General features: G+C 40.0%; 1 protein-coding gene across 6 annotated transcripts in view; it reads left to right on the top strand.

The window, feature by feature from the left end:
- LOC121867204 (disks large 1 tumor suppressor protein-like) overlaps positions 1 to 18,300 on the top strand; it is a 125,458-nt gene that overhangs the window by 23,719 nt on the left and 83,439 nt on the right. Inside the window, exons 2-5 of one of the 6 annotated variants that reach the window (XM_042367029.1) lie at positions 8,294 to 8,930; positions 9,543 to 9,649; positions 11,856 to 12,027; positions 13,947 to 14,168. In XM_042367029.1, coding sequence (XP_042222963.1) covers positions 8,367 to 8,930; positions 9,543 to 9,649; positions 11,856 to 12,027; positions 13,947 to 14,168 — 1,065 coding nt within the window. In that variant the 5' untranslated portion in view covers positions 8,294 to 8,366. Of the gene's footprint in view, positions 1 to 8,246; positions 8,931 to 9,542; positions 9,650 to 11,855; positions 12,028 to 13,946; positions 14,169 to 18,300 lie in introns of those variants that run through there. The other 5 variants (XM_042367032.1, XM_042367033.1, XM_042367028.1 and 2 more) reach the window with 5 other exon arrangements.

Genomic DNA, 18,300 nt, shown 5'->3' with positions numbered 1-18,300 from the left:
TTACTAATGTGTTTTATTTATTTATTTATTGGTCATTTAATTCCGTAATGATGAAAGTTTCTTGTTATTTATTGTGGCATTATTTTAGGCTTTTTTTTTCCCATTGATACTCTCTCTCTCTCTCTCTCTCTCTCTCTCTCTCTCTCTCTCTCTCTCTCTCTCTCTCTCTCTCTCTCTCTCTCTCTCATTCAATTCCCTTTCTTTCCTTTTCTTCCTTCCCTCTCTCCTTTCTTCATTTTATCCTCCCTTTCTCCTTTCCTCCTCCCTTTCCCCGTTCCTTTCCTCCTCCTTTCCCTCTCCCCTTTTCTTCCATCCTCCTTACCTCTCACCCTCCTTCTCCCTCCTCCTTCCTACCTGGAAGTGAAGGAAAAAGAATTATGAGAAGAATGTTTCCTTTGTTTGTATAATATATTTAGGACACACACACACACACACACACACACGCACACGCACACACACACACACACACACGCACACGTCATGCACCAGACCAACACAGTACACGAGTCAATACATCGCCCTGGCGCCTGCTGACTCATCTGTCATGCTCGCCACCTGATCTATCATGCTCGCCACCTGATCTGTCATGCTCGCCACCTGATCTGTCATGCTCGCCACCTGATCGGTCATGCTCGCCACCTGATCGGTCATGCTCGCCACCTGCTCTTATCATGCTGGCCACCTCCTGTCATATCCTGCCTTTTATCATGAACTAATCGCCCATGTATGCCTTCCATTCTTCCAAGCCGTGGTTCAGTGGGTACGACGCTCGCCTCCTACACTCAGAGTCACTGGATCGATCCCCTCGGGTGTTTCTATAGTCCATCCAGCGATACAGTCTGGAGAATGAAGCTAGTCGAATACAGTCCCGAATATACGCCCTTCTGGTGGACCAATTAGCATGAGGGACTGACACTTACACTGGGATTGACTTGAGTATGTTGACCAAATGTGCCTCAGTCATTAGACGTTCCTGGCTTGGTCACTTATTGGTACCATACTTGTTTTAGACGTGTAGCATACCATTTGGGGCTTGGCTTAGACATACACAGGGGCCAGAGATCGTGAGAATAGGGTTGTGGTAGGTGTGGTACTGGTAGTTGTGGTGGTAATTGATGTTATATTGGTCGCTCGATACTCTACACACACACACACACTCACACTCACACACACACACACACTGGGAAACTCTTAAGCTTCTTCCGCTAATCTCCATAAATTTCTGAAGATCATTTTAATTAACTCACTTACGAAGCTCCTCCCGCTATTGTGTGATGGTAGGGACCGAGGCAGCTCTCACAAGACGACTGATTGACGCTTGGGTGGCGACTGAACGACTCCACATATGCGTAACTTTGCGTATATGTTTGTGAAGTAAGCGGCGTTGAGATGTATTTGTGAAGTAAGCGCTGAAGATATTATAATGAAGATATTGACATTTATAGTTGATAAAGATGAAGTTATTAACAACTGACGCATCCTAAAACACTCTTGCTTCACTCTTGCTTCACTCTTGCTTCACCCACACAAGGCCAGACCCGTACAATACATATTTTGTGTGTGTGTTTTTTTTTGGTCTGTCTACAATAGAAACGTAATTACGAATATTCTTCGTTTGTTCTTTACGTTCACAGTTTAACAACAGTATAGAGCAGTATACAATGTACCAGCAGTATAGAGCAGTATACAATGTACCAGCGGTATAGAGCAGTATACAATGTATCAGCAGTATAGAGCAGTATACAATGTACCATAATACCATTGTAAGGTCTGACATTACACCTCTTGATGCTAAAGCTCTGAATGACTCCTTGAAATACTGAGTGGAATTTCTTGCATTATTCTCTATGTTTTGACTGAGTTGGTTTGTTATGACTGTTCTCGTGTACGTAAGAGAACAAGTGGTATTATGTACGTAGAAAAGTATGAAATTTGTCTACACAGTTGTCGTGTACGTAAAAGACACAAACTTATATGTACATAGATATCATGTATGTAGAAAAGTATGAAAGTTATGTTTACACAATTGTCATGTACGTAAAAATACACTTATGTAAACACAGATATCATGTATGTATAAAAGAACAGGATTTATGTGCACACTGTTGCCGTGTACAAAGTCACATCATACGCGGCCAGTTAACCTAAATAATGAAACAACACACAGGTAATGACGCACCTGGATGGTCGTTTAACACACAGACGTTTGGGTGAGTCACCATTAAGCTCCTGTAGCTCTGAGTACCATTAAGCTTTATCTCGTGATTCTTTACGTTAAGCTGTGGGTCTTTATTAAGCTGAAGGTCTCCCTGATGTCTCTATTTAAGTTAAGCTGTGATTCTTTGTATTAAGCTGTGAGTGTTTACAATAAGCTGTGTTTATTGACATTAAGGGTTCATATATGAGGTTCAAACATGACAAGATGGTCTTAATGGTGTGTGTGTGTGTGTGTGTGTGTGTGTGTGTGTGTGTTAGTGTGTGTGTGTGTGTGTGTGAGAGTGTGTGTGAGTGTGTCGTGCAGGTGTTCACTATGTCGCACTCTGATCAATGCTTTCCCTTATACCGCTTCGACTCCGCCCACCTCGTCCGTAATAGCGAGGGTTTTTACTGCGGCCATTTTCACACCATTAGTTCCATTGTGTCGTTCGTTATATCGAGGTAGTTTATGTAATTCAGTGTGGTCCGTTTTATCGAGGTGTTTGATTTTGGTTCGTTTTATCGAGACTTGTGTAAATAAAATTACCTCTTTATTACGCCCATTGTGGTCCATAATATCGGGGCTATGTCCACAATAACACCCTTCACTGTATCCTATATTTCATTGTTTATTTCACTATAGTTTGTTATACCGGGGTGATGGCGTTACAGTGGTGTTACAGTGATCTGACGTCATGCCTTGGCTTATTGGTAGAAGCTTAATGACGTCATGCCTTGGCTTATTGGTAGAAGTTTAATGACGTCATGCCTTGGCTTATTGGTAGAAAGCTTAATGACGTCATGCCTTGGCTTATTGGTAGAAAGCTTAATGACGTCATGCCTTGGCAAACAAATCATAAATTTCGTTTTAATGTCGAATTTTTTCGGTTATAGACCATAATAACTGAATTGAGATTTGGAAAGGAATAAAGTATAAAGAAAGAAACACAAGGAGAATAAATAATTAGAATGAATAAATAGAATGAACTGAAAATAGAAGTTATTATCATTCATCAGTCAACACTGGTTTTGTTTTTATCCACTCTGATTGGTCCGTTTATTGTTGCTATCTCGAGTTTCGTCTTGTCGACAATATTGACTTTCCCGATGTTTGTAGAGGAGACGGTCCCCCCCCCCCTCTCTCTTTCTCTCTCTAGTGACGTCATTAACTACGTGAATAATTATCGTACCAGATGTATAATTATCGTACACTTGACAACTAACGACCAGATGTATAATTATCGTACACATAACAACAGATTATCAGTTTTATAATTATCTTACATGTTATTGTTTACTTACTGTCAGGATGATGATGTAATATAATAATACGAAATTACGGTACATTTATACGTCATTCCAATCTTAATTACATATCGTTTTTCTTTTGTTTATTGTTATTGTCACCCGCTTGCATCACATGTTAACAATGTCCCGCGATACAGGTGATGGCAGTATTAATTCAATCGTCTGTGTATATTTGCGTATCAATATTTATTCGGATATGCGGTGGCCGAGTGCTTAGAGTACTCAGTTTCTGTGTTAAGAGTCGCTAGTTAACGCTTGGGCACCCTTTGTCCACCCAGTTGTGAATGGGTACCTGACATTGCAGTTTGGGTAATGTAAGCAGTCAAGTTCAGTGTCGGCCATATTGTTTTCTTGTTTACCGACTAGAGTAGAGAGGCTTAGGGTTCAGTGAGGTCATCATCATCATCATCATCATCATCATCATCATCATCATCATCATCATCATTATCATCTAGTTATCACCACAATAATCACATTTTTTCTTATCACCATCGATTCATAGTGTCATCACCATTATATCACATCAACAAATGACTACGTATATCACTATCACCACTACTTATCAATCACCATCACGTGTTATCAAGACTGTAGTAACGTGCTTGTGGGGGGGGAGGGGGTGTGTACAATGGTAGGTGGCAGATAGGAGAGATTCTCAACCACTAAGCTACTTATCTAGATACTTGTATTGTGTGTCAGTAGTAGTTGTTGTTGTTGTTGGTGTGTGAAGACTGATGGGTCGTGGAGTATATGAGAGAGAGAGAGAGAGAGAGAGAGAGAGAGAGAGAGAGAGAATATTGGGAAAATGTTGACGGGAGGTATATGTAAAAGCGAGGTTGCCGAGAGAGAAGATAAATAGGCAGGCAGAAGGAGAGAGACAGACAGACAGACAGAGAAGGAATGAGAGATAAACAGAGAGAGATAAGAGAGATAAGAGAAAGAGAGAGAGAGAGAGAGAGAGAGAGAGAGAGAGAGAGAGAGAGAGAGAGAGAGAGAGAGAAATTCACACGAACATTTTTAACCAAAAGATTGAATAAAACGCTTCATACAAGAGTCAAGAAGTGCGTCAGTCGGAAATCCCTTCCTGAGTTAAGAGTTTCGAATCCCTCTTCAGGGTGTTCGAGGACGCGGAATCCCTCAAAATAACATTAGATGGTTTCAAATCCCTTCTCAATAGCACTGGGGAGGCCTTAATCCCAATGGCGATGGGTATTTTCTTCATCCCTATAATCATGTATACTGTATTAATCCCTCTAAAATAATACAATAGCTTAGTGCACTTGTTGATGATTAACGCGTTACGCCATCAATCAGCTGACTAAATGTAAACAAAACACATTACATCATCAATCAGCTGACTATATAAACAAAACTATACAATACTCTCTCTCTCTCTCTCTCTCTCTCTCTCTCTCTCTCTCTCTCATTCGATCACAGGAAGGGGCGAGTATTGACTGTAAAACTGTAGGTCTTTCATCTTTAAATGTAGCCCAAAAACTCCTCGCTAGTGACCGTGGAAAATGCCAGAGTGTCTTTTTAAAATAACCTGGATTTTCTGAAAGTGGTGAAAAATTGTTGAATGTCCTCTAAAAAATAAAGACCGGGAATTTTAATATTTAGGAAAAATTCTCACGAATTCTTGGAAAATAATGAAGATGTTTTGTATTTTTAAGAAGTTGGGTTTTAATTAATAAGAGTTTTGAGGTTAAAAAAATAATATCTGAATGTCTTTGAGAATAAAATTTAGAAATGCCAAGGTGTTTTGAGACTTTGGGAAATGTCCTGGAGTTTTTGGGGGGGACCTTGAGAAATGTCCCATGTCCTTGAAATGTCTTGGAGTGTGGGAACAATGTTGAGTCTTAGACACTTGAGTTATGTTATCTGTTAAGCTTGTTCCCACACTGGTGACTCAATGCTCCTTCCCACCTTTCTTCTTCTCTTTATTATTCTTTCTCATCTCCTCCTCCCCCTCTTCTCCTTCAAACTCCTCCACTTCTCCCACCTTTCTTCTTCTCTTTATTATTCTTTCTCATCTCCTCCTCCCCCTCCATCAGTACACGGATTCTCAAACCAAATCATTCACTTCACCTTCACTAAGACCAAGACAATTAGCCAAGGTAGAATCGCTCTTCAATATCAGTCACATTGCTGTTCGATTTTGTTTTTTTAAAGGATCTTTTGAGGACCATGATATTTAGGGGTGATTACAAAAGTCAGTTACTCGTTACAAAGGTCATTTACTCGTTACAAAGGAAGAGTCAAAATCCTGTAGTTCTTAGTTCATGTAGAGGAAACCGTAGAGTGTAGTGTAGTGTAGAATGTATAGTGTGAAGTATACTGTCGACTATAAGGTGTAGTGTAGAGTGTACCGTAGACTGTAGAGTGTACCGTAGACTGTAGAGTGTACCGTAGACTGTAGAGTGTACCGTAGAGTGTACCAGAGACTGTAGAGTGTACCGTAGACTGTAGAGTGTACCGTAGACTGTAGAGTGTACCGTAGACTGTAGAGTGTACCGTAGACTGTAGTGTGTACCGTAGACTGTAGAGTGTACCGTAGACTGTAGAGTGTACCAGAGACTAGAGTGTACCGTAGACTGCAGAGTGTACCGTAGACTGTACCGTAGACTGTAGAGTGTACCGTAGACTGTAGAGTATACCGTAGACTGTAGAGTGTACCGTAGACTGTAGAGTGTGCCGTAGACTGTAGAGTGTACCGTAGACTGTAGAGTGTACCGTAGACTGTAGTGTAGTGTAGACTGTAGTGTAGTGTAATAGGAACATTTCACCACTGGGCAGCCTTGATCTAGCCTGGTGGTATTAAGGTACAATGTGACGTGTTGACATATTGTGAAATACTGAGGTGCCTTGTGTCTATCTATCTATCTATCTATCTATCTATCTATCTATCTATCTATCTATCTCTGCCTGGTTATGGATGGTGTGTCGACTGATGCATCTGTTAATATTTAGTTTAATGTTAAATTGAGGTTAATATACTGTGTGGTGGTGGTGACTGAGCTGTTACTAATATGGTCATGCTCTCTCTCTCTCTCTCTCTCTCTCTCTCTCTCTCTCTCTCTCTCTCTCTCTCTCTCTCTCTCTCTCTCTCTCTCTCTCTCTCTCTCTCTCTCTCTCTCTCTCTCTCTCTCTCTCTCTCTCTCTCTCTCTCTCTCATTGAAAAAGTATTGGAAATATTTCTCTTCAGTGTATGAGCTGCCCCCCTCCCCTACTCACCTCCCTGCATTCCTCTACTCCCCCTGCATGCACCCCTCCTCCCCTCCTGCATTCCTCTCTCCCCCCCTGCATGCACCCCTCCCTCCCCTCCCTGCATTCCTCTACCCCTCATGCACCCTCCCTCCCTCCCTGCATTCCTCTACTCCCCCTGCATGCCCCTCCACCCCTCCCTGCATTCCTCTACTCCCCCCTGCATTCACCCCTCCACTCCCCTCCTGCATTCCTCTACTCCCCTGCATTCACCCCTCCCTCCCTTCCCTGCTTCCTTTCCACTCTTCGCCCTTCCAGCACCCCTCCACCCCTACCTCCCTGAACTACCCCCTCCCTCCCCTGCCCCAGCTGCATCGTCCCGGGTAGGTCAGATATGTTACGTCACTATACTTCTGACGTCACCACCCCAAGGTCAAACAAAAACTCGAGAGGAGAGCTTTTGACCTTTCCTGAACGTTCTACTGACCTCCTTGTTGTGCCATGATATTCCTTCGTTCTTATCCTGAGAGAGAGACTGTGTGTGTGTGTGTGTGTGTGTGTGTGTGTGTGTGTGTGTGTGTGTGTGTGTGTGTGTGTGTGTGAAAAAACAGATGCTGAATTATTTAATGTTGGTCATGTTATGTGTTCTCAACCTTCTCTAAAATGATCACTTTTTCCTTATTAACTAAACTAACAAAACGGAAGACAGCCTCCACACACACACACACACACTACACACACACACACACACACACACACACACACACACACACACACACACACACACACACACACACACACACACACACACACACACACACACACACACACACACAGGTATCAGTTCTACTCATATTTTAGTAACTAACTTGGCTACGAACCTTATATATCACTGAGTCATCGCCAGACGCACGCCAGGCGAAGTGTCTCAGGAGAATAGAGTGTAATGCTGAATAATACTCTGGTTGAATCTTCGCCAGACAGACGTCGGGAGGAAGATTGTGGAATATCCATCGTTAGTAATAATTAAGCAAGTAGGTGGAATTAATCGAGTGTGGGTGGAGAGTGGAGTGGGTAAAGGGCAGGGTGGATGGTGTGTGGGTGGCGGGGGAGGCGGATGGTGGGTGTGTGTGTGGGTGGGTGGGGAGGGAGGCGGATGGTGTGTGGGTGGGTGGGGAATGTGTGGGTGGGTGGGGAATGTGTGGGTAATGGGTTGGGTGGAGAACGAGGTGGATGATGTGAGGGTAGGTGGAGAGTGTGGGTAAAGGGTGGGATGGACGTTGTGAGGGTGGAGGGGGAGGCGGATGGTGTGGAGACGAACTCAGTATAGGTCACCATGAAAGGTTAAAAAAATGGATAAAAACAAAAGTTGATTAATATTTTGGTATTTGTTCATATCTTACGAAGATTACATGTGAAAATAATATACAATAAACAATAAAAATACAGTACATAATAAACATCTAGTCAAATGAGCATTTAATCAGATGAAACTCACGTACAATATTTATTTTTACCGTCAGTATACAGTATATTTTAGAATACTTTATTGACAAATTGATTAAGGATTTTGTTCTTTTTTTAGTAAATTGGAAGTCTGTACAGTAATCAGGGAAGAAATTTGTCCATAAAGGTGTAAAATTGTTTGGAGAGACGCCATGTCAGGTAGCCAGAGGAGAAGTCGGTCCTTTGAGAGGGACTTGGATGACCGACACAGCAGGAGAACTTTTGTCGAAGTCCCCGAGCAAAAAGAATCAAAGAAAATGGGTAGTCGAGAGGAGAGAGATTCTGTGAAAAGTGAGAAAAATACCAGAAATGAATTACGGAAGGAAGATAGAGAGGATTCTAAAATTATCCAAGTGAAGGAAATAGAAGATCATAAAGTGAGGAATAAAGAGGAGGAGGAAGAGCAACACCTGCGGGAGTATGTCTTCTCAAAACGAGGCATTGAACCCCAGGAGGCGAGAAGGATGAAAGAAAACGGAGATCTAAGGCGGACTAAAGACGCCAGAGACAGCAGGCGCGGGAAGGAGAGAGCCAGTGGTAAACACGATAAAGAGAAGAGGAAATCATATCCCACTGAGGAAAAAGTAGGGAGTAGGCGAGTTAGAACTCCACGGAGGACGAGAAAGCCCTCGCCAGTAAGGTCGGCCTCAAACACTTCGTGGACGTGTTATGATGAAAATGATGACAGCATCGCTTATATTGTGTATGAGAGGCTGGTAAGTGTTAGCTAGGAACTGTGAGTCATTTCTTATTCATGACGTGAGGTTGTGTAATGTATTCCTGTTAGTTTATATTGAGTTTCATATAATTTACAGTTTACCTTACGTAATGCGTTGGTATTAATTATTAAACTATGTACAATCCTGTATTCATTAATATAGTTGACATAGCTGCATTCCAATCATTTCCAGAATTCATATATATTTTCATGAGACTAAACAAATATTTTTAATTAGATTCCATGATTTTTTTTTCCATTTTATTTATAACTTGTGTACCAGTATTGACATTCTCGTGGGCTTTAGCTATATTAGTCATCTCCTATTAACATTAATGAACAATAATTCCTAATTACATTAAATCTACGCCTGACAAACCGACTCATTTGTATAATTTGATTTATTAATATCCCTTCCTGTCAGACCGTCAATGGAAGTACACTCATTACAATAACATGTGTCAAGAATACAGTGGTTCGTGTTGATGCTCTATTGTTTTATAAGCGCTTATACTAGTCCATCAGCTACGATAATCATCAAAAATTAAGAGTTATGAGAGATCTGTGAAGTATTCTGATGTCTTGTCTCATATAATGTCTTTTTCGGCAGACCAATGGCGGGCAAGACGAGTGGGAGAATGAGGACATCACGTTGGAGAGAGGTAACCAAGGACTGGGCTTCAGTATCGCCGGCGGCACAGACAACCCACACATCGGGTAAGTAAACCCCCACAACTTGTCATGGTGAAAAAGGAACCTGAGTTGTGGTTATGAATGACGAATAGCTTTTATTGATTGTGGTTTATTGTTAAATTTGTTATGTCTGGACACACGCAAACAGCCTTCACAAGGAGTTAGTTAAGTTACCACAACCTGCCGCAGTAGAGAATGAACTTAACACTTACACACAGAACTTGAAGATCCATAACTTGTGGTCTTGGAGGGTGTTGATACAAATTCTGTGGGTTTAGAGGCCAAGTTGTGTTATGGGATCGTAGGAATAACTTGTGCATTGCTACTAAATACTTGAGAGCTAAAGAAAATGGTACATGTGTGCGTGTCGTATTTAAGGGGAGACTTCTGTGTTAGTGGTGTGAATGCGTTTGTTGGGGGGAGGAATGGTGTGGAGGTGTGTGTGTGTGTGTGTGTTTGTGTGTGTGTGAAAAAACTTATGCCGAGGGAAACAAAGAAGCCCAAGACATAACTTACAGGCTTCATAAATATCTCTTTGTTCACGAAGTCACTTAATCAAGGAGGATTTTATCTTCTCTCTCTCTAATTCATTTTCAGCAACAGTTTTATCTTCTCTGTGTTGCCATGCTTCTATCCTGCAACAGCGAAACACACACACACACACACACACACACACACACACACACACACACACACACACACACACACACACACACACACCAGCGAGATACTTTATTTTTTTTTATGGCTGTTATTTTACACCTTTTCCTGCACTGTTTGATCCTTATACATTTAAACTTATCATTAGGTTAGAGTTTTAACCTGGGTACCTTGAGCAAGTTGACAGATACAGGATCTTGACACACTACAGCCAGAAATCCCAGTAAACACATTATTAGTTTATGTTTTTGACTTATATAGAAACTTAAGGGAAAAACAATGTGGATTCAAAGTGTTGAGTGGTTTATGGTAGTGGGTATGGTAATGATGGTGGGTGATTCTGGGTTGTTTCTTGAAGGGGGACGCCACAACACAACACACGTCAGTTTAACAGTGAGAGAGAATGAATGACTGTGAATACCGGGAGAGGCTCTGTTGCTCATGATTCCAGCTACAATGTGTCTTGCGGTAAAAGGATTGTAAGAGTGGAAATGGGTTTTTTGTGCTTAAGAAACTGATGTTTGCTTGTGAGTCGCGCCTTTTGTTATCTCTCAAGACAAAGAGGAAGTGTATAGTGTATGTGTATGTGTGTGTGTGTGTGTGTGTGTGTGTGTGTGTGTGTGTGTGTGTGTGTGTGCGTGCGTGCGTGCATGCGTGCGTGCGTGCTTGCGTGCGTGTGTGTGTGTGTGTGTGTGTAAATTTTTTTCAGTCTTTGTTGATATTTTTGTTTATATGGTGCAAATGGTGTACAGGCTCTCTCTCTTACCTGTAATGGTGGGGGCTGAGGGTCGTCTGCATATGCTTGTTTATTTATATTTTTTATTATGGTGAATACTGCAAAAATGATCCCCCCCCCCCTGTATACGAAGATGGCCACCTAGGCGTGAATTTGTTTAAGGTGCAGAAGCTGTTGCCAACACAACCACTACACCCAAAGATAACAAGTTGTATGACCCAGTATCGAGGAATAATAAAAAAAGACCAGGTAACTCGACAACTGCACTGGCGAAACATTACCCCGGAACACAGTCTGCAAATCGATTAACGTCCAGGTCCCCAATTACTGCTGGGTAGACAGAGGCAAATGTCATAAAGATACTTGCAGTCCATTACATCATTATATCATTATAATAAAGAACCAGCATTAAGGCTATCATACTATTTATAATGTCAATAGAAATGGACCAACCATAAGACAATCATAATAAGAGCACTTACCTGTAATACTGTAATATTAATGCTGTATAATAACACTACAGTTCTTGTATTAATGTAATAAAATACTGTACCATAAAAGTTTAGTAGCATGGATTATAAAAATTCTGAAAAGTTGCCAGTTGTCCGAGGTGTTTGGATTCACAGAGACTGAATTTGTGGGAGTGAATACCTGTAGTACTGTATAGTGTATTTGGCTAGTAGATATATGTACGTATGTGTCAGATGCTTCTGCTCTGCTAAATCCATCTATTAATACGTACACCAGTTACCAATCCCATGCACAAGGTTATTCTCAGATGATTCTTGTTTCCTTTACAGTATAAGTTTTCTAATTTTATTTGTTGCTTTTCAGGTCCGATACTTCCATCTATATCACCAAGCTGATACCAGGCGGGGCAGCGGCCAATGATGGGCGACTGCAGATTACAGATGTCATAGTCTCAGTTAACGATATTAGTGTTGTCAATGTTCCTCATGCAACGGCGGTTGATGCTCTTAAACGTGCTGGTAACACTGTACATTTGGTGAGTAGTAGGGAAAAGTTTTGTTTGTATGACTAATAAAAATATTGTTGAAGTTTCGCTTAACTTCTGAATTCCCGTGTTTAGAAAATGATGGATTCTTTCTGTTTAATTTTAATGAATATTTTAGCTTCCTCTGTATTATGTTGTGGAATGTTAATTTATTATTCTATAAATGAACTGTAGTGAATATTAATTCATTAAAATGTCTCTCCTGAAGTTAATTAAAAAAAAATAATTGCATAGAGACCTAATGGAAGCAAGCAGACTTATACAGTAAACAGGCTGTAAGAAGAGTGAAGATGCTAGTTCAGTATTTTAAGAAGTCTTCGTAAGAATAAAAATTTAGCTAAATTTTAATGCCTTATAACTTAATATCAGTTGGAAGTGCATCTAGAAGGGATTTTTTTTTGTGTGTGTGTATGATGCTTACTAGTATGCACTGTACCCTGTATAGTATTAGGAAACAGCTTTGTGTATTGGTATCATGGGAGTGTATATCCAGGTGAGAAAATATGTACTGTACTGTATTGTATTGTATCTATACTATATTAGCAGAATTGTAGAAAGCTTGATGATGATAATACTGATAGTAATGTTACTACTATTACTACGTCCTACTACGGGTACTCATAATGATGTAGTAATAATAATTCAGCACTCTCCATACTAATTTTGAACTCATGCTGTTATAAAAGGAATGTGGTAAAGCCTTTATTTAATTGTTAATTTTTTTTTATAATAACTATGACCAAGAAGGTATGGTTGCCAGACTAGGAGGGGGGATGCATGAAGCCTTGAACAGATAACCATAGCTTATTCACCCTGTGGTATAAAACAGTTTAATGGTTGACTCTTACAATGAAACCAAATATTTTCTGAAAAGAACTTTAAGGTTCAGTCAAGTATTCATTAGTGCTCATTTGATAAACCCTCGTGATTTTTGTAGAGAAGTTCCACAAAAGATTTCCTGACTTTCTTTTATTGAAACGAGAAGCACGTAATGGTTTTCAAATTGATGTAGCAAAATATTAATCCACATACTGAATAACCTGTATACTGAATTATTTATTTTATGCAATCCAAGTTTACACACTATTTAATCAGGCTCATGGAACTAAAATAAAAGGTTTCTGTCAGTCAAGAATGGAGACCAGAGTCTGGCTGCCATTTAAATAATCACTTCCAAATGCATATTGTAAGACTCTGTTGTTGAGGAAAGTTTTTTCAGACCTGTGACCTCAGAGAATGTCCCCTCCCCTTACTGACCATCATCAGATATTTGCTTAGGTTGTTTAAAATCATCTAACACATGTACTAAGATTACAATACTACAACACTGCTAAACTAAACACTCTGTCAGCTCAACAATTTAAATACATGTAGTGTACTATTAATTAAAAACAAGAGTGTGTGTGTGGTAAAACGTCAAGCAGTTAAAACATAAAGGTAAAAGTGTAATACTGCGCAGTACCCCATACACATCCTCATGAAGACACTGGTGGCAGAACTTATAAGCTAAGACCATGAAAAAGGCCTCGGGATTTATTGATCTTGAAGCTTAAAAATGTTGATGTTTAGTTTAGCTTCAGTAAGATGTGATTTCATTCCCATTGCTCTTGTTTATGGTTTACGTAAACACTGCGAGAGGAATTCCTTTGATTCAATGACTTGCTCCAATTCTCCGACTTCCTCTGATTCACCAATTAATATACCGACTTCCTTTGATTCACTGACATGTTTAGATTCACCAACTTCTTTTTATTCATTGACTTGTACAGATTCACAGACCTCCTTTGATTCACAGACCTCCTTTGATTCACAGACTTCCTTTGATTCACTGATTTAATTCACCTACTTCCTTTGATTCATCGATTTACTCAGATTCACCGACTTTCTTCTAACAATGTTGTTCTCCGCAGTGTGTGAAGCGACGTAAGCGTCCCCCAAATGTTATGCTTCTGGAGGTTGAGTTGATAAAAGGAAACAAAGGCCTCGGATTCAGCATCGCTGGTGGTATCGGAAATCAGCACATTCCTGGTGACAATGGCATCTACATCACAAAAATCATGGAAGGGGGCGCGGCGCATGTCGACGGTCGTGTGTGTGTTGGGGATAAGTTAGTCGCTGTAAGAGATACTCCAGTAAGTATTTTTGTTTGCAGTTGAAAAGAGAATGTGTGCGTGCGTGTGAACTAATATATGTAATCAATTTATTCTCTTTCAGTTGTATGTTAATTTTTGTAACAGAAACGTCTTTATAAATTAACTTTTCTTGTGCAGTTAACAATACAGGTATTGTAATATCCATGTTGGAACAGTGTTAAAGAGATGGTGTGTATAGATATGAGTTAAGTATACAGTATATCTAAGCACTCCTTCACATTATTGTATAGTTGTTCTTCCCCAAAACACAAAATAATGACCATGCCATCTCACAGCTAAGGCTTAACTACTTCAGTCTGAGTTAATACCTTTAAAGTCACCATTTTCTCTTTCTCACTTGCATTATTTCAACAGTGCCATCCTACCTGTCTGGAGTTGTCTTCCATGAACTTTGAAAAGGGCAAACGATTCACAGTCCTTTATTATTAACTGTACAAACAATGCATACTTAATACTTTGGTTAAAACTCCCAATAGAATTTGCATAGTTGGGTAAATCTGACCTGCAATTCTTCCTTAAATGAACAAAGACTTTCACTTCCATTTTTTTTCAAAGCTCCACGCAAGCAGGTAATACAGGAGTTAATTTTGCCATATGGCTCACTTCCATTTTTTTTTTTTTCTTACGGGAATTAGCCCACCCGGGCACAGGTCAAACAACCCACAACGGAGCCTGGGGGGCGAAAAAAAAAATGGAAAGAAATTAAAAATATAGAAAAAAAGGTTATACTGTATTAATCTACACCACGAAGATGCCGGAAAACCAGCTTTTTAAAGTGAGACAGATTGTAAGAGCAAGGAAACACAGAAGAAGGCAGAGCATTCCACAGTTTGGCTGTGTGAGGAAAGAAGGAGGTACTATAACGGGTTATTCTCGTGTGACTGACATCCACAGAGAAATGGTGGGCACCGCGGGCAAGATGTGTGTTACAAACTCACGGCCTTGCCGGTGGTACACAGGATGCTAAATCCACTGAACATTGCCCGTTAAAGTACCTGTAAAAGAGAGAGAGTGAAGCAACATTGCGGCGAAGAGAAAGGGGAGAGAGATTGTCGACTAAAGGAGGAGAGTTATTAAGACGAAATGCCTTTGATTCCACCCTATCTAATAGTTGGACAGAAGAAGAGCCACCCCAGATATGAGAGCAGTACTCCAAGTTAGGACAAATGAATCCCTTATATACTTGGAGCAACTGGTCAGGAGTGAAATAGCTGCGGCATCTGTACAGCATTCCATGCAAGTCTTACAAAAACCTTTATTTCCTCAACATCCTACATCAAAACTCCCTCTCTTTTTGTCCAGTCATAGGTATAGTCAGTCCACTTCTCCCGTTGTATTAAACATTGTCCTTATCCATTTTAGCTAATGTCTTGGTAACATGCCAGTTCGTCTACTCTCATTGTGTCGACTCTCAAAATGGCTACTATTATATTCCTATTTGGTCTCCAGCCATTAACACCTAACCAATGGTTAAGGATTCTCTACCCCTCCCTTACCATATGCATAAAAATATAATTCGAGGAACATGAAACTTCCACAAGTGGTGGCTGCCGTCCCTAAAGATAACTCCCACTGATAATGGCCAATGTTTAAGGCTTAATAGTTTGAGTTGATCATCCCTTGTACCTCTCCATCACTCATCCCAGATCATTTAGTGGCCATTTTGCCCATAGCCCAAATGTCCGAATACCATTTCATTTACCTCGGCTACACACAAGGGTCCACTGGCAGCTGCTCCTCAACTCTGATAATTTCCTTCTGAATGTAGATTTTTGTAACTCAGCTGACTTTTTGAGATTTTGATTCAGATTGTGATCCTTCACCTGGGCCTTTATCTAATTAGTTTGAGGTTATCATCACCTGTTTCACTGTGACTGCTGATAAGATTGTTGAAGTTTTCCATGGCCCTATAGTGTGACTTTGTATATTTCCTAACTCTTGTATCTTTGTATTTTAATTAATTTGATGGTCACTTTTGAGCTACATTGCAACTTTCACAATAATATTAAGCTAATTTTCATTGTTATTGGTTTATTTTAATATTTTTCTGGTATGCTTTAATTTTATGGCTTTTGGTGCATTGCAAGTGATCCATGAGAGAGAGAGAGAGCCTGCCAGTGTCAAGAAAGTGTGTATTAATAAGTGTTAGGATCTTCTCTTCATTTAGACAACAATAGATGATGTTTTGCTGGGAGTGCGAGGCTTAATGCTCTCCTGCCAAGGTGGATCCAAATTTGGTAGTCACCTGAGACACCAGCGAGATATTGTACTAGGCCATGGAGGTGTTCTGAGTTTGGGGTTCTTTTAATTCCCATACACATTTTCAGTTCTGCTTCTGAATTTAAAAGGGAGAAGATAGGGCTGAGAGTCAGTAGGGCTCAACTCTCTCCTTGTGTATGAAGAGAAGATTGAAAATCCTTTATACTTTATAAGGTATGCCATCCATGAAAGAGATTTTGTGTTTTTCCAAGGGAATCACTAGACCAATTACTGTAATTGTATCAAATATTTAAGTCAGAGAAACTTAATAAAGAGTGCAGTGGATAAATCTTCAGGTCTAGACACAGTACATACCAGGTCACTAGAAGACATACACAGTATTTTACAGTAAGTAGACCATTATTGATGATCTTCAACATTTGCTCAGAACAATATAATGCTGGAAGATTGGAAAACTATAAGACTATCAGTATTATTAAAGAAAGGGAATTAGAAACTTGATAGCAGCTACACACCTGTCAGTCTCACATGGATTATGAGACAATTTTATGGATTATATGTGGAACAGTCAACTCCTCAGTAACAAGCAGTATATGGATTTAGGAGTGGTAGATCCTCTGGGGTCCAACTGCTGGGAGTTCTGGATCCATGTACTAAGGTCATAGACGGGGAAGGGGCCTTGGATATGACTTGTATGGATTTCATGAAGGTATTTAATTAAATCCTGCATTGACATTGGCTCTATAAGCTCATTAATTGTAGTACCTTTATAACTTTAGAAATTTACCCATGAAAAGTATAAAAACATATAAAGCAGTAACAAGTGTAATTGGATTCTGGTATGAGTGAGCTATGTTAAGTGACATCCTACAGGGGAATCTGATAGGGCCAACATTCTATACTGTATACATCATTGATCTACAGGACTGTACTTGATTGTGTGTCCTCAGCAATGTGCCTCTTTGTTGGATGATATGAAGATGCTCTGACATATTCATCTAGATCAAGAATGGTGTCAAGTCCAAGTGAACATAGACAATTTCCAGAAATGGTCAGACACATGGTGGCTATTCCAGTTAAACTTAATAAAGAAAAGCAGATGATGGATGTTGTGTGGCTGTAAATCACCCACCTAGATACAGAAAAGCTAAGTTGATTGTACAGGTCCTCAGTGCAGCCTGACTTGACATATGAGAGTGCTGTCTGGCTTCTACACAAAATGAAAGATGTCAACACAGTCAAGAATGTTTAGAGCAGAGGGCAATGAAGTTGATACCAAGGCCATAAAACTTGAGGTATGAAGACATTATGATGAAAGTAAAGATGCCACCAGTTGTGAACTACAGAGTATGTGCAGATATGATAAAGACCTTCAGATTATACAAGGAATATACTGTACCATGAAGAGGCTGCCCACCACTAAGACCACATACAGTAATAACGGAGGTAACAGTGTCTTTAAGCAAAGCCCTAAATTATCAAGGAACTGGGGTTGATGTTTAATGTCACTCTTATGAAGTGTAGCTTTGGTTCTGTCATGTTCTTTGGCATCATAACTGCTGTTGTCTGTGTTGGTGTCAGCGAGTAATAAGCTTTTATATTTTACCCATTCGCTACGGTGACACTGCTTTTAATGTTTTGTTTGGCTAATACTGTACCAGACAATTTTATTCATCTCAGAGAGATGACCAAACAGAAGAGATTAAGTTTTTATGGTTCATAATTCATTTATCTTTTACTCTAACCATTTTGGGATTTAATATTAGTGTGTAGTGTATACAAGTTACATTGATTTGGCACATTGCTACTTTGTACATCAACTCAGAGATAGAAATAACTTAATACTGTATATCTTCAATCTGTCATGTGCAGTATCAAATGAATCTTAGAA

Source organism: Homarus americanus, unplaced genomic scaffold, assembly GCF_018991925.1.
Source record: "Homarus americanus isolate GMGI-L3 unplaced genomic scaffold, GMGI_Hamer_2.0 scaffold6317, whole genome shotgun sequence".
NCBI classification, from domain to species: Eukaryota; Metazoa; Arthropoda; class Malacostraca; order Decapoda; family Nephropidae; genus Homarus; species Homarus americanus.
Note: the sequence above shows the minus strand (reverse complement) of the source record. Positions and strands in the feature narration are given on the sequence as shown.